Source organism: Mus caroli, chromosome 2, assembly GCF_900094665.2.
Source record: "Mus caroli chromosome 2, CAROLI_EIJ_v1.1, whole genome shotgun sequence".
In the NCBI taxonomy this organism is placed as follows: Eukaryota; Metazoa; Chordata; class Mammalia; order Rodentia; family Muridae; genus Mus; species Mus caroli.
This window is the reverse complement of record NC_034571.1, coordinates 63,750,175-63,765,477: the sequence shown is the minus strand read 5'-3', so window position 1 is coordinate 63,765,477 and position 15,303 is coordinate 63,750,175. Positions and strand designations below refer to the sequence as shown.

Genomic DNA, 15,303 nt, shown 5'->3' with positions numbered 1-15,303 from the left:
CCCCTTGGTATTGCAAACTTTATATGCCTCAGTACAGGGGAACGCCAGGGCCAAGAAGTGGGAGTGGGTGGGTAGGGGAGTGAGAGGGGGTATGGGGAACTTTTGGGATAGCATTTGAAATGTAAATGAAGAAAATACCTAATAAAAATAAGAAAAAAGAAAGCTTCTGCACAAAAGGGAGCACTCCCAGAGTGGACAAACTATAGAGTGGGTAGAGAAAGTTTCCCACGTATCCGTCCAATAAAGGAGTAATAACTAGGATCTAAAAAGAATTGTAAATAATCAATCTACCCAAACCAAATCATGTAAACGATAAATGGGCTAAAGTCCCCATTCATCAACAGTCCCCAAAAGAAGAAATGTAAATGGCAAAACACACTTGAAATATACATTTGACAACCCTAGGTATGAGAGAAAGGCAAATTAAAGATGCTCTGAAAGACTGTATCACCCAGTCAGAATGTCCAACATGGAGAGCATACATGACAACATAGGCTAGAGAGGCTGTAGGGAAAGAGGAATCCTTTTTCACTGCTGGTAAGAATGTAAATTGGGCACCCACTATGGAAATCAGAATAGTTTCCTTTTCAAACAGGAAGAGAGAGAGAGAGAGAGAGAAAGAGCATAGACCCTCCGTATGAGTCAGCAGCACCATTCTTTGGTGTCTCCATACCTGAAGTCAGCATACTACAAGAGAGGCTTTTGTGGCCATGTTTACTGTGGTACTAGTCACAGAAGCTAGGAAATGGAAACTAATTCAGTTATCCACCAGATAGTTTGAACCTTACTGAAATATTCATCTGTGTGGCACAGACTCCAAGCAACTTTGTTTTTAACTCATTATTTTAAAGAGCAATGTGATAACATTCAGACTAGCTGGTTTCCATGATACCTTATCTGTTGCTATTTGTATATATTTCTTATATTTGTTTAATATAAGAAATGGGTGGTGGTAAGGAAAGTTTCAGAAGAGGATGTTTAAAAAAAAAAAAAGAGGACCAATGTCTTTAATTTCTTTATGTGTCTTATTTCTACACCTGCCAGCACTGCAAAGAAAATGCCATTTTGTGGTGTTATTCGTTTGCCTGTTTGTTTTGAGACAGACTCTCCCTGTGTAGCCCAGGCTGGCCTCCAGTGAACTTACTATCTGCCTGCCTCAACTTCCTCAGTGCTGGGATTACCGGTGTGAACCACTATGCCTGACTAGAATGTCACCCACTGAGTTGCTGTCCCGATAATGCATATTTTCTTTTTGTTTAATGCATATCCTGTATTCAGTTAGGTGCACCTTCTGTGTCCTAGGCTCCCGTAGGAACATGCGTAATTCCAGGCTTCTCATCCACAGGACAACTTCCAAGGGAAGATTGATTTTATCGACTGTAAATTTACATATCCTTCTCGACCTGATATCAAAGTTCTGAATGGACTCTCGGTATCTGTGGATCCTGGGCAGACGCTGGCATTCGTTGGGAGCAGTGGGTGCGGTAAAAGCACCAGCATCCAGCTGTTGGAACGGTTCTACGATCCCGATCAGGGAACGGTGGTAAGTGGGGCAAGGCTTTCGAGAGGGATCAGGGAACGGTGGTAAGTGGGGCAAGGCTTTCGAGAACGAAAAGGAGAACGTTGTTTTCTACGTAAGATCTACCCCTAAGTAGTCTCCCAGGCCACACCTTGCCAGACTAAAAAAACGTTTGCGTTGGACACTTACCCCTGTGGCTATTTTCCTTTCCATCACCTGCTGAGTGACCTCATTCTACCCCACAGCTTCTAACAGTATATTCTTCCCAGTTCCAGATGGCCTGCTGACCAGTTAGGCAAGAAAACTGGGCACATGGCAAAGCTGGAGTTGAGAGTATTTGAGAGACGGTCACTTACCGGTAAATGGAGCAGAAAGTGCAGACTAATCAGGAAACTAATGGCTAGGGATGGAAAAAGTGGGGTGACAGGAGACGCAATGAGAAGGAAGCAAGACAAGGAAGCAGGCATGAATGGCTTGACACAATCCTGTTCGGAGAAGCTCACGGTTGACTAGATAAACTCAATTTGACAAAGCCTTGGCAAGGATAGTTGATGCACTGGTGATCGACTTCATTGTTTACTCTTCTAAGTCCTTCTTTCTCTCTTTTCCTGTTTTTTTTTTCCCCTTTCTTCCTTGGTAATATATTCACAAGACTGTATAATCAAGTAACAAAGACTTTTAATAAAAAGTAAGATTTCTCTGGAGTTCTTCACTCAAAGGCTCTTAACCACTTCATGTTTTGAACTCTTCCAGTAAATCATGACTCCTAGGTCCTAAATCTCAGGTTTTCTGTTCTCCTGATTTAACTGGACTCTCTGCCAATTTGTTTTTAAGAAGTGAAAAGTCAAGCCATTGAGACTCTTCTCTATTTTACCTGCTTCCCCCCACATACCCCAGTCCCTTTACAATACCCTGTCTAAATTTCCTGAATAGTGTGAACTTCACTGCAAGAGAAATGCTGAGAGAAAGGTGAGGTTCTCCTGCATAGAGCAAAGAAAAGAAGCAGGCAGATATCAGTAGAATCCAGGAGGGTATGCAAACGAGGGGTAGGGATCGATCCACCTGTGGTCCATTACCATTGCTGTTATTGATTGTAGGTGTGAAGATTTTAAAGTACTTGAAAGGTCTTGGTGATGGATAAACCTAGGAAGTGCATTGTCCTAGAGATCTGACCCATACAAAGGAGAGGGCTCAGGTTCCCAAAACCATCAGCTCTGTCATGCCTATTGTCCAGGGTGATTGTAACCTGCTGCAGGGCCAATCCACCATGTTGGATCTTTCCAGCATCAGCATGTGTGCTAAGTGTGTTTCTGTGAATGCACACACTGAATGCTCTGGTGACCAAAAGAAAGCAATCATTCTATGATGTCTTGCATTTAAGAGCACAGTACACTTTGTAAGCTCATTATAAAATGGATCTGTGAATACTGTAAATAGGAAAATGCTGATTTAATTAATTTTTGAAAATCCTCTTTGCTTTTTGACAAGATACTGAATGCAGGTATAGTAAGTTTGATATTTAATTAGTTATCTATGGTGTATCCAGTACTGTCTATGGGAGATGCTTCAGGAACATGGAACATATTTTGTTTCCTAAATGGTTATTATATAGCACATATACAAGAATTAGAAAAAATTCAGCGTCTGGGTAACTATTAGGTTGTGTAGGTACTATGGGAAATACCTCAGGCGTAAGTGACCTCTGCTTTACCTCTACCCCTTAAAAATAGTGTTTGCTTATCCATTGCTTAGAAAGTATCTAAAAATATGTCCTGATCACATTATTTAAAATAGCCTTTTTTTCTGAACTCATACAAATACTTTACAGTGAATAAGTTAGATTTACTTTATGTTTGAGATGGACTCAGGAATTTTTTTTTTTTTTTTTTGGTTTTGGTTTTGGTTTTGGTTTTGGTTTTGGTTTTGGTTTTGGTTTTGGTTTTGGTTTGGAGACAGGGTTTCTCTGGGTAGCCCTGGCTGTCCTGGAACTCACTTTGTAGACCAGGCTGGCCTCAAACTCAGAAATCCACCTACCTCTGCCTCCCAAGTGCTGGGATTAAAGGTGTGTGCCACCACTACCAGGCACTCTTAGAAATCTTAAGTGAACCGACTTAAATAGTCCTGATTTTGTGACTGAGCTTCCCTGACTTCTGGACTGTGAGTCCCCAGGAAACAGACACTGTGTTCTCATCATACAGTGGACAGAAAACGTTTGTGCGGTGCCTCCTGGTGGATGGTTTCATGTGTGATTGTGACTAAGTAGCCAAATAAATTTTCCCCTGGACTTATTATCTCAGCTGTCCAGAGAATAATGTCAATAGAACCAAAGGCATAGGTTTGATCCTCATGTCATAATCGCATCTGTCTGTCACTTTCCCGGATCCCAACTTTCTTTCCTCCCCCTCTTCTCTAGGTGGATTCCAAGGCCTCAGAATACAAAAAGTCTGCATTTCTATACAGATTAGGCTATGCTAAGCCACAAGAATTCTGTTCTTAACTAAACACTGTCCCAAGATTCTCTCTCATTTATATAATACCCATGGAGCTACAGTTAGGGGAAAAAAAAAACCAACATCCAAACAGCAAAGTAATCAGTGCCAAGTTTAATGGCATAGCTGTCAGAAACAAGTTCCACAGGCAGTGCAATTGGTGTCCCGGGGCTCTGAGGATGTTCACTCTTAAACAGATGCACCTAACGCATCTGTTTAAGAACTTCAGTCACTGCTGGAGTGCTGAAATGTTGTGTCCTCCCTTGTCATCTCTATTGGCAGATGATAGATGGTCACGACAGCAAAAGAGTCAATGTTCAGTTCCTCCGTTCAAACATTGGGATTGTCTCCCAGGAGCCTGTGTTATTTGACTGTAGCATAATGGACAACATCAAGTATGGGGACAACACCAAAGAGATCTCCGTAGAGAGAGTCATAGCTGCCGCAAAGCAGGCTCAGCTGCATGACTTCGTCATGTCACTCCCAGAGGTAAGCACCAAGGTTGTTTTTTGTTCTTTACAGAACAACACAGGGCTTTGGAGGCGTGGGATACTAAAACTCATCAGGACTGTGGTTCAGACAGAGGTTCAAAGACAACACCGTTTATTTCCCAGTGCCTTGTATTACCTTGGTCTTTTAAGTAAAACAAATGTCCTTTATCTCCATATGTCACAAAGTATTATATTGTCAAACAAAACGGAAGCTGTGGAATTCATTACATATAAAACAATACCCATAGAGCATTAATGTAGCCTGGTAGAAACAAATCCAGAGGTTTAAACCTGGGTTTGAATGTAAGCTTATCTGTTTAGTACCTTAGTGCGTAGTTTGGGGATACCTACTTATCCAACTTGATATTGTCTATTCCATCTGCAAAAGGCAAAGAAACCCCAAAACTTTAAAGTGAGGCCATGGAGGTCAAAGGTTAGGGATATAGCTTACTGGTAGATCTCTTGCCGAGCATGCATGAAACCCTGGGGTCAGAAAATAAATAGCCACACAAAGGAAGCTCCTGCTGCAACTGATGTCCATCCTTTCCTCTCATTGTGTGTGCTGGGGATATGTTGCATCTGCCTTGATGCCTTTCACTTTTCCAGAGCCAAGTCTGAATTTGGCAGGCTCCGCCGCTATGCATTTTTCCCATTCACTGAGAATCTCCCTTGGTGGTTGTTTAATGACAAGAAAAATTAAAACGTGACGCCTCAGCTAAAGGCTATAGCCTTTTCCACTCTATTTTTTTAAAATACCACTTGGAAATCCCCTTTCATTGTAGACGATTATGTCTGCAAACTCTGGACTTGGGGTATCCTTGTTTGTTTGCTGGCTTGCTCTTTCATAGGTTTCATTGAGCCTGAAGCTCAACTCCCACTTCTAAACTGGCCAGTCTAACTAGCAAGCATACTGAAGTTCCTAAACCAAAAAACAAAAGAATATTTTGAATACCTGTGCTTGTCAGCATTGCCTAAAAAAGCAAAGAAGATTTTCTAAAAATTCATCAAAGCAGCATTTTCCTACTGCAAGCGCCCTTAGACATTTTACAATGTGATAATAAAATGTACGGTGCCTATGAAATTCGAGAAATCATGATTTTTCTAAGGTTCTCCTGGCTTAGTTGAACTTTTTCAGGAGGCAAGGAAGGGAAATCCAGGCAGGCACATTACAGCAATGGACAAGGACAGAGAACCATCAACTAGATCAAGTCTGCTGTTAACTTTCTCATGTGCTGTTTACTGCTTATCTGTCTTTGTGCAATTGTCTTGCTTCTCCATGCCTCAGCTTTATAATGTATAAAATCTAAAGAATATCATGTGTGTGACTATGAAAAGATCACCCTTAAAGTAATTATCTAGCTGTGGTGGAGCACACTTTTAATCCTAGTACTTGGGAGGCAGAGGCAGGCAGAGTTTGCAGCCATCCTGTTCTGTGTAGAGAATTCCAGACACACAGGGCTACACAGTGAGACCTTGTCACCGGTCTTAAAAATAAAAAAGGAGGAGGAGGAAGAGGTAGAAGAGGAGGAGGAAGTGGTGGTGGTGGTGGTAGGGGAGGAGGAGGAGGAGGAAGAAGAAGAAGAGCTCAATCCCTGATGCAAACTAAATACTGTATGAATGTTAATTATTTTTAACTTAGCCATGCTAGGCATCTAGCGAGACATTTTATTTACTAATTTTGTCAACAACAAAAAAATCCACAGTAAATATGTATGCTGGGTACTAACACTGCATTTTGCAGGTGAGTTTGTAGCTCAAAGACATTTAACAAGCTGCTGATGTTCAGAAGACCAGTAATCAACAGAGTATAACTTCAAACCAAGACGGGTGTCCCAGAATGTTCTTTCAAGGGAAGGAGCCAACCAGAGAGGTGTTGAAGGCCTCTCTTCCCCTGGGATTAGCCTATCTTGTAAAAGATCTTTGGATAAAAGTCTAGAAATCAAAGAATTTCAAACCAAAGAAGATCTCCTATGTGGGATCTTAGTTGGATACAAGAAGAGATCAAAAAATATAATCCTTAAAGGAATGCAGAGATGGGAATAACTTCCCTCATTGCCCAGCACAAACTTCATGTATTGAATATTTCTAGCTAGATTTGTTATATTTTACAGGAGCCAATCATTCTAAGTTAAAAGAAAGAAAGAAAGAAAGAAAGAAAGAAAGAAAGAAAGAAAGAAAGGAAGGAAGGAAGGAAGGAAGGAAGGAAGGAAGGAAGAAAGAAAGNAAGGAAGGAAGGAAGGAAGGAAGAAAGAAAGAAAGAAAGAAAGAAAGAAAGAAAGAAAGAAAGAAAGAAAGAAAGAAAGAAAGAAAGAAAGAAAAGAAAAGAAAAGAAAAAAATGTAAATTCATAGAAGAGTTCTTGATGTGGGCTCCAAACAGCAGTGGCTGTCTGTAGCTCTCAAACTTGTTATGCTTTTTCTAGAAATATGAAACTAATGTTGGGATCCAGGGCTCTCAACTCTCTCGTGGGGAGAAACAACGCATTGCTATTGCTCGGGCCATTGTACGAGATCCTAAAATCTTGCTACTGGATGAAGCTACATCTGCCCTAGACACAGAAAGTGAAAAGGTCTGTGTTAATTTTTTCTTTCTTTTTTAACTAATCATTTTATTCATTTACATTTCAAATGATATCCCCCTTCCTGGTTCCGCCCATCTTATCTGTCCTTCCCCCTGCCTCTATGAGGGTGCTCCTCTACCCACTCACCCACTCACCACCTCACTGCCCTGGCAGCCCCCTACGCTGGAGCATCAAGACCCCACAGGACCAAGTGCCTCCCCTCCCATTGATACCAGATGAGACCATCCTCTGTTAATATGTATCTGGAGCCATGGGTCCCTCCATGTATACTCTTTGGTTGGTGGTTTAGTCCCTGGGAGCTCTGGGTGGTCCAGTTAGCTGATATTGTTCTTCCTATGGGGTTGTAATCCCCTTCAGCTCTTCAGTCACTCCACTAGCTTTTCTAGTAGGGTCCTTGGGCTCAGTCCAATGGTTGGCTATGAATATCTGTGTTGTATTAGTCAGGTGCTGGCAGAACCTCTCAGGAAACAGCCATACCAGGCTCCTGTCAGCAAGTGCTTCTTTGGCATCAGTGTTGGGGTTTGGTGTCTGCAGATGGGATGGTTCCCTAGGTGGGGCAGTCTCTGGATGGCCTTTCCTTCAGTCTCTGATCAATATTTTGTCCCTGTCTTTCCTTTAAACAGGAACAATTCTGGGTTAAAATTTTTGAGATGGGTGGGTGGCCCCATCCCTCAACTGGGGGCCATACCTATCTACTGGAGGTGGTCTCATCAGGATCTCTCCCCCCTTTGTTGGGTATTTTGACTAAAGACATCCCCATTGGGTCCTGGGAGGCTTTCCCTTCTCCGGCATCTGGGACTTTCTAGTAGCTAACCCCACTTCCCCATCCCCCATTGCTACATATTTCTATTCAATTTCCTGACCCTCTCTGTACTTCTCTCCTGTCCCTTCCCATACCTGATCCTGCCTCCCACCTTTTTCCCTCCCCCTCCTAAGTCCCTCCCTCCCTCTACTTTCTGTGATTATCTTGTCCCCCCTTCTATGTAGGATTAAAGCATCCACACTTTGGTCTTCCTTCTTAAGCTCCATATGGTTTGTGGGTTGTAATATGGGTATTCTGAGCGTTTGGGCTGATATCCACTTATCAGTGAGTACATACCATGTGTGTTCTTTTGTGTCTGGGTATCTCATTCAGGGTGATATTTTCTAGTTCCATCCATTTGCTTGCAAATTTCATGAAGTCATTGTTTTCATAGCTGAGTAGTACTCCTCTGTGTAAAGGTACCACATTTTCTGTATCCGTTCTTCTGTCAAGGGACATCTGGGTTCTTTCCAGCTTCTGGCTATTATAAAGAGAGTTGCTATAAACATAGTAGAGCATGTGTTCTTGTTATATGTTGGAGCATCTTTTGGGTATATGTTCAGTAGTGATATAGCTGGCTCTTCAGGTAGAACTATATCCAGGTTTCTGAGGAACCGCCAGATTGTTTTCCAAAGTGTTTTTACCAGCTTGCAATCCCACTGGCAATGGAGGGAGTGTTCGTCTTTCTACACATCCTTGCCAGCATCTGCTGTCACCTGAGTTTTTGATCTTAGCCATTCTGATTGGTGTGAGGTAGAATCTCAGGGTCATTTTGATTTGCATTTCCTTGATGACTAAGGATGTTAAACATTTCTTTAGTTGCTTCTTGGCCATTCGAGATTCCTTAGTTAAGAATTCTTTGTTTAGCTCTGTACCCCATTTTAAAATAGAGTTATTTAGTTCTTTGGAGTCTAGCTTCTACAGTTCTTTGTATATATTGGATATTAGCCCTCTATTGGATGTAGGATTGGTAAAGAGCACACATTGAACCTCACATAATAATAGTGGGAGACTTCAACACCCCACTCTCACCAATGGACAGATCATGGAAACAGAAACTAACCAGAGACACAGTGAAACTAACAGAAGTTATGATCCAAATGGATCTAACAGATACCTATAGAACATTTCACCCTAAAACAAAATAATATACCTTCTTCTCAGCACCTCATGGTACCTTCTTCAAACTTGACCATATAATCAGGCACAAAGCAAGTCTTAATAGATACAAGAAGATTGAAATAATCCCACACACCCTATCAGATCACCACAGACTAAGATTGACCGGTCTTCAATAGCAACAAAAACAACAGAAAGCCCACATACACATGGAAGCTGAACAATGCTCTACTCAATGATAACTTGGTCAAGGAAGAAATAAAGAAACAAATTAAAGACTTTTTAGAATTTAATGAAAATGAAGGCACAACATACTCAAACTTATGGGACACAATGAAAGCAGACCTAAGAGAAAAACTCATAGCTCTGAGTGCCTCCAAAAAGAAACTGGAGAGAGCTTACACTAGCAGCCTAAGAGCACACCCGAAAGCTCTAGAACAAGAAGCAAACACACGCAAGAGGAGTAGACAGGAAATAATCAAGCTCAGGGCTGAAATCAACCAAGTAGAAACAAAGAGAACTATACAAAGAGTCAACAAAACTAGGATCTGGTTCTTTGAAAAAAATCAACAAGATAGATAAACTCTTAGCCAAACTAACTAGAGAGCACAGAGACAGTATCCAAATCAACAAAATCATAAATGAAAAGGGAGACATAACAACAAAAACTGAGGAAATTAAAAAAAAAATTATCAGATCCTACTACAAAAGCCTATACTCAACAAAACTGGAAAATCTAGATGAAGTGGGTGGTTTTCTAGACAGATACCAGGTATCAAAGTTAAATCATTATCAGACAAACCATCTAAACAGTCCCATAACCCCTAAGGAAATAGAAGCAGTCATTAAAAGTTTTCCAAAAAAAGCCCAGGGCCAGATCATTTTAGTTCAGAATTCTATCAGACTGCCTTAGTTAGGGTTTTACTGCTGTGAACAGACACCATGATTAATGCAGATCTTATAAAGGACAACATTTAATTGGGCCTGGTTTACAGGTTAGAGGCTCCGTCCATTATCATCAAGGTAGGAGCATAGCAGCATCTAGGTAGGCATGGTGCAGGCAGAGTTGAGAATTCTACATCTTTATCTGAGGGCTGCTAGTGGAAGACTGACTTCCAGGCAGCTGGGATGAGGGTCTTAAACCCATGCCCACAGTGACACACCTACTCCACCAAGGCCACATCTCCTAATAGTGCCACTCCCTTGGCCAAGCATATACAAACCATCATACAGACCTTCAAAGAAGGCCTAATACCAATACTTCTCAAACTATTCCACAAAATAGAAACAGAAGGAACATTACCTGTGTTAATCTTCTAAACTCCCTGGTTACTAGAGATGAGTCTTTGCTGGAAGCTTTGTACGTACAAAATGACACAATTTTTCACTTGTCTTATTCATTTATAGTAGAAACAGACAGCGTTTTAGAAGCAAAAGACATGATCTAAAATAATAGACTAATGGGCCACTCCAATTTAAAAAAAAAAAACTTAAATAATTGTTCTCTAAGATTCTTTAGGTTAAATGATACTTTTCAAAGGAAAATAGTTAGTTTTCTTAAATTATGACAGTTTAGATCACCTGTAAAACATAACATGTTTGATAGTGTTCAAGTTTTATGACAGAATAAGCAGTCTGTACACAAGACCTAGAAGGAGGCGGGAGCCAAGTGGAGTTTCCACAGTAGAACAGGTAATTGGGAGAACAACTAAGGAATTCAGAATTTATGATCTACATCTTTAAGCAGGAGAATCCACTCTGGCGAGAGCTAAAGTGCCCTTGGTGAGGAGGAGTGTCGCAAATGATTAACTGCCCTGTTTTGTTCCTTGGTGTTATCTTAGTAAACAAGACAATCCATTGTTGTGGAACTGCGTAGTGACATGATATTCGGCTCAGTCTTGCTTCACGGAACTTTCTCAGCCCAGGGGCTGCAATTTCAATAAAGCATGGTTGTACTGTATAAGTCACCACTCTTTCAGAGTTATCACCAAGTACACAGTTACTCAGGTGGTATTTTCAATAGCCTCTCCCAGGGGTGGGCTGGGAACAACCCTGTGTCTGTGTTGACTTCCCATCTTCTTTCCACAGACAGTGCAGCTTGCTCTGGACAAAGCCAGAGAGGGTCGGACCTGTATTGTCATTGCTCATCGCTTGTCTACTATCCAGAACTCAGATATCATCGCCGTCATGTCACAAGGAGTGGTGATTGAAAAAGGGACCCATAAGAAACTGATGGACCAGAAGGGGGCCTACTACAAGCTGGTCATCACGGGAGCCCCCATTAATTGACCCTGACTGAAGACCTTTACATACAGATAATGATGTGCCAAGCACAGGAGGGCTGCGGGTTGTCATAGCTCTACAGAGAATTATTAATGCTTTACAGACAGAAGTATCCACTGGCATCCAAACTAATCTTGTGTGGCTTTCAGTAATAATCTCAGTTTGAAATGTCTATGTAGGAAGGAGAGAACCCAGAGTCACTGTGAGACCAAGTCCAAGGGCAAGCAGCTGCCTATCTATCACTCAGTGCTACTCTGGGTAGGAGCTGGTCCCTGTCTCCATCAAGGACTTGGTGACAGAGAGCATGGAGTCCTCCTTAGGACAGAGGGTTGTCTTTTGCATTTGGGAGAGCTCCTTGAATACTGAGTCTGCTCTGTAATCAGGACTCAACTGTTTGAGCCAGCTCAAGGTCAAGAGCTAAGAACTTGCGGCTGCTGGTAGTTTCTAATTTAAAAAGTTTGTTTGTTTTCTATAGGGAAGCAAATGTATTTACCTCTGACACCCGTGAGTAGGGAGAGGAACATGTTCCCATTCTGGAATCTCTTAGGCTCAGGGAGGCCAAAGGAGAGATAAGGAGAAGTAGAGGTTGACAGTCAGGGGTGATGATTTAGACGGAAGGCTCAGGGTGCTACTGTCACGATACACTACAGTGGATCTGCTAGTGTGGAGCAGGGACTCTTTACCAGGGCTTCTACTTTTCATTCCCTGCCACCATGTCACCTGATGTCCCTTACTCCTAGGAAATCTATGCAAGCAATGAAAATGCATCGGAATTTTAAGTTGTTACATTAAAATCTAGTAAAACATAGTAGAAAAACATTTATGTTTGTCATTTTCTTCAGAATACCACTTCTTATGGTATCACAGAAGGCATGCAGCCTCAGGAATAAAGAAAAATTTCAAAATAACGTAGAAAAAATATGAACTAAATTCGTAGCGATAGATTTTGAAGACAAGAGAAAATTTCCATGTAATCTGTTAGCCAGGCAAAGCCTACAGGCTTCCTATTTCCTACCATAGACCCCTGAAAAGGCTATGATGCAAAAGTCTCTGGGACTTTCTGGAAGGAGGGGGCAGAGGGGCAGATGGGCCCAAAGTTAGAAGAATGAGCTGAAAGCCTGTGTAGATTTTTCAGGTGCACAGCCTACTCCTGCAGCCGGCTGGCAGCCCTTCCTCAGCTCCAGAAGAACACTAGCTACTGCTTCTCTTGCCCACAGGCAGGTTTGAGCGAAGGGATACAAAATACGCTGAAGGGGTTAGTCATATACAAGCCTCAAAGGACTGGGTATAAAACTAGAGATGAAGGGAAAATCTCACAGCCGCCCTCATCTGGCAGGAGATCAAAGAAGGACCCTGGCTCAAGCAATTGGACCCATGGAATGTAAATGCATCAGCTTCTTAAGTTGTTACATAGAAATCCAGTAAAACATAGTAGAAAAGCATTTATGTTCGTCATTTTCTTCAGAATACCACTACATACTGAAGGCTTAGGGTCTTGGTGTCACAAAACAATACAAAATACAGCAGTATAAAATGAGAGGCCATCTGATGCTTAGGAAATAGCAAGGAAAATTTCCCAGCCACACACTATCGTATCATAAAGCTCAACGACGTGTACCAACTCAGTCTCTCTACAAAAATGAACATACACACATGCACACATGCACACATATACACACACACATACATATACACATCTGCACACACATGCACACACACAAACACACATGCACATACTCACACATACACACATCTGCAAACGTACATACACACTCACACACACACACATATACACACATGCCTGCACCAAAAAAGCTCAGGATAAAAGAAATTTTAAAAAATTGAATCTCGGGGGCTGGGGAGATGGCTCAGCGGGTAAGAGCACCCGACTGCTCTTCCGAAGGTCCGGAGTTCAAATCCCAGCAACCACATGGTGGCTTACAACCATCCATAAGGAGATCTGACTCCCTCTTCTGGAGTGTCTGAAGACAGCTACAGTGTACTTACACATAATAAATAAAAATAAAGAAAAAAATAGAAAAAAAAATTGAATCTCAGAATGGCTTGGGGCCTGGTTCACACAGACCATACTGAGCATCTCCCCTCCTTCCATCTCTCACCACCACAACCACCACGTCCATCCTGCTTGTCACTTCATCTTCCCATGCTCAACAAATGAATATCCATCTACAGAGGAAGACTGAGCTGAGATATTTTGGAATATACTATTGTTGCTGCTGTTATTTGTCTTTCAGGGTTTCCTGGTAAATAACTACAAAGGTGAGTTAGCAGGTCGACCTGCAAGGTCCGGAACTGCTGAAAGCTGCCATGCTGGGGAAGTCTGCAGAAGGTGGGGGGATGCCTCTAATTACGGAAAAGAACAGGGAAAAAGAACTGCCGGAATAAGTGACACATGCTCATCCTTAACTCTTGAACCAGGAAGGATGCAACTCACTTGCTTAGGCTTGCATCTTTCGAGGACAGGCTGTTTGCTGGGAGGCTGCCTGTTTCTTAGAAAGGTATCTGTGGAGCGTTCAAGAGTGGATCAAGGCTGTCTTTTTAAATAAAGTAATTCTAAGTAATCAATAAAAGGGAATGGACGGACTGAATGAGTTGCTTCTGGATGTGGTGTTTATCACACAGCAGTAGAAGAAACCTAATGATACAATTGACTTGCAGATTCTTTTGTCCAAAAGCCTTTCGGACTCTAACTGCTCGTGTCTGCTCTGCATGTGCATGGGAGAAAGTGTCTCAGCCAGAGAACACCTGCAATTTAGAGCTGCCCACAAACATGCAGCTTTCAGCAATGGGGTCCTCTTTTACAAGTGGGAGCCTGAAATATTTGATATGGTGCCCTAGTACAGGAAAATACATTGGATCCCAATTAAGAATCGTTTGCCATTTATTCTTGAAGGGTTAAATTTAAGCTTTCAATCTTAAGAAATACCAATGGATCTGTGAGATGGCTCAGTGGGTGAAGCCACTTGCTGCCAAGCTGACAACATGAATTGGATCTTCAGATCCCATATAGTAGAAGAAGAGAACCATAATTTATTTCCACAAGTTGTTCTCTGACCTCCATTCACATGCCATGGTACATGTGTATGTGCACAAAGGTGATTGTGGGTATGCATGTACACATGTGTGTGCATACACGGACATATATGCACACTAAAGAAATACATATATATATTTTTTAAAAGGTTATTTTTTTAAAAACAGAAAAATAATCAGAACATTCTCCCAGGGTTGGCTTTGGATATAATCTCATACATTTACCTAAGGGTTTGGTTGATTATATATGCACATATTGCATTCTTATGCATGCAAATCTCTCAGTAATCAGGCCACAGGAAGATGTCAGCAGAGATTTTAAAAAGAACTGTGAATCTCATTGCTGTTTCCATGCACACTTTGAGATCAATTTGCATAGACACAGGCACCGCTGTAAAACAGGCATTATATTTATTTCTATTTTTTTTCCTGAATTTTTGAGAACAAGTGAGTAATATCACCTGCATGAGATGGCAAGTGAAAGGAACTTCAATAAACAACTAAACCCAATTTCAATTTCTTTCAAACTGTGTTCAAGTAAATGCCCAATTAATTTAAATGGATAGACTGTAAATAAAATAATGCACATGATTATCATCTAATTAGCACTGGCCAGCATTAAAATGTGCTCATTAGTGAGTTGTATGGTATCCTAAGGCTCATAATTAGTAATCAGGGTGTACGTGATTGGCATGGGTAGCTGCTGGGATGCAGCTACTCAACCGAATAAATCAGAGTTAGGACGAAATGTGCCTGATAAAGGAAAGAGGAATATATAGGGGGTTGGGGAATTGAGAGTTTTCTCCTTTCTATAATTCAGGTGCAATTCTTACTCTCAGACGCAAAGAGATAAATCTAAGAGCAACAGAATATCTGTAGAAAAAGAGACATTTCCACTCAAGATGAAACAGGAAAAAAAATCCCAATAGTTACTAATGTGGACATTTTTGCCATGAAAGAATACAA

The 15,303-nt window shown here is 41.4% G+C and overlaps 1 protein-coding gene across 1 annotated transcript in view; it reads left to right on the top strand.

Moving 5' to 3' along the window:
* Positions 1-12,725, top strand: part of Abcb11 (ATP binding cassette subfamily B member 11) — a 97,988-nt gene extending 85,263 nt beyond the window's left edge. Inside the window, exons 25-28 of the mRNA XM_021182286.2 lie at positions 1,346-1,543; positions 4,291-4,497; positions 6,921-7,067; positions 11,089-12,725. Coding sequence (XP_021037945.1) covers positions 1,346-1,543; positions 4,291-4,497; positions 6,921-7,067; positions 11,089-11,289 — 753 coding nt within the window. The 3' untranslated portion in view covers positions 11,290-12,725. The remainder of the gene's footprint in view (positions 1-1,345; positions 1,544-4,290; positions 4,498-6,920; positions 7,068-11,088) is intronic.
* Positions 12,726-15,303: the final 2,578 nt, after the last annotated feature.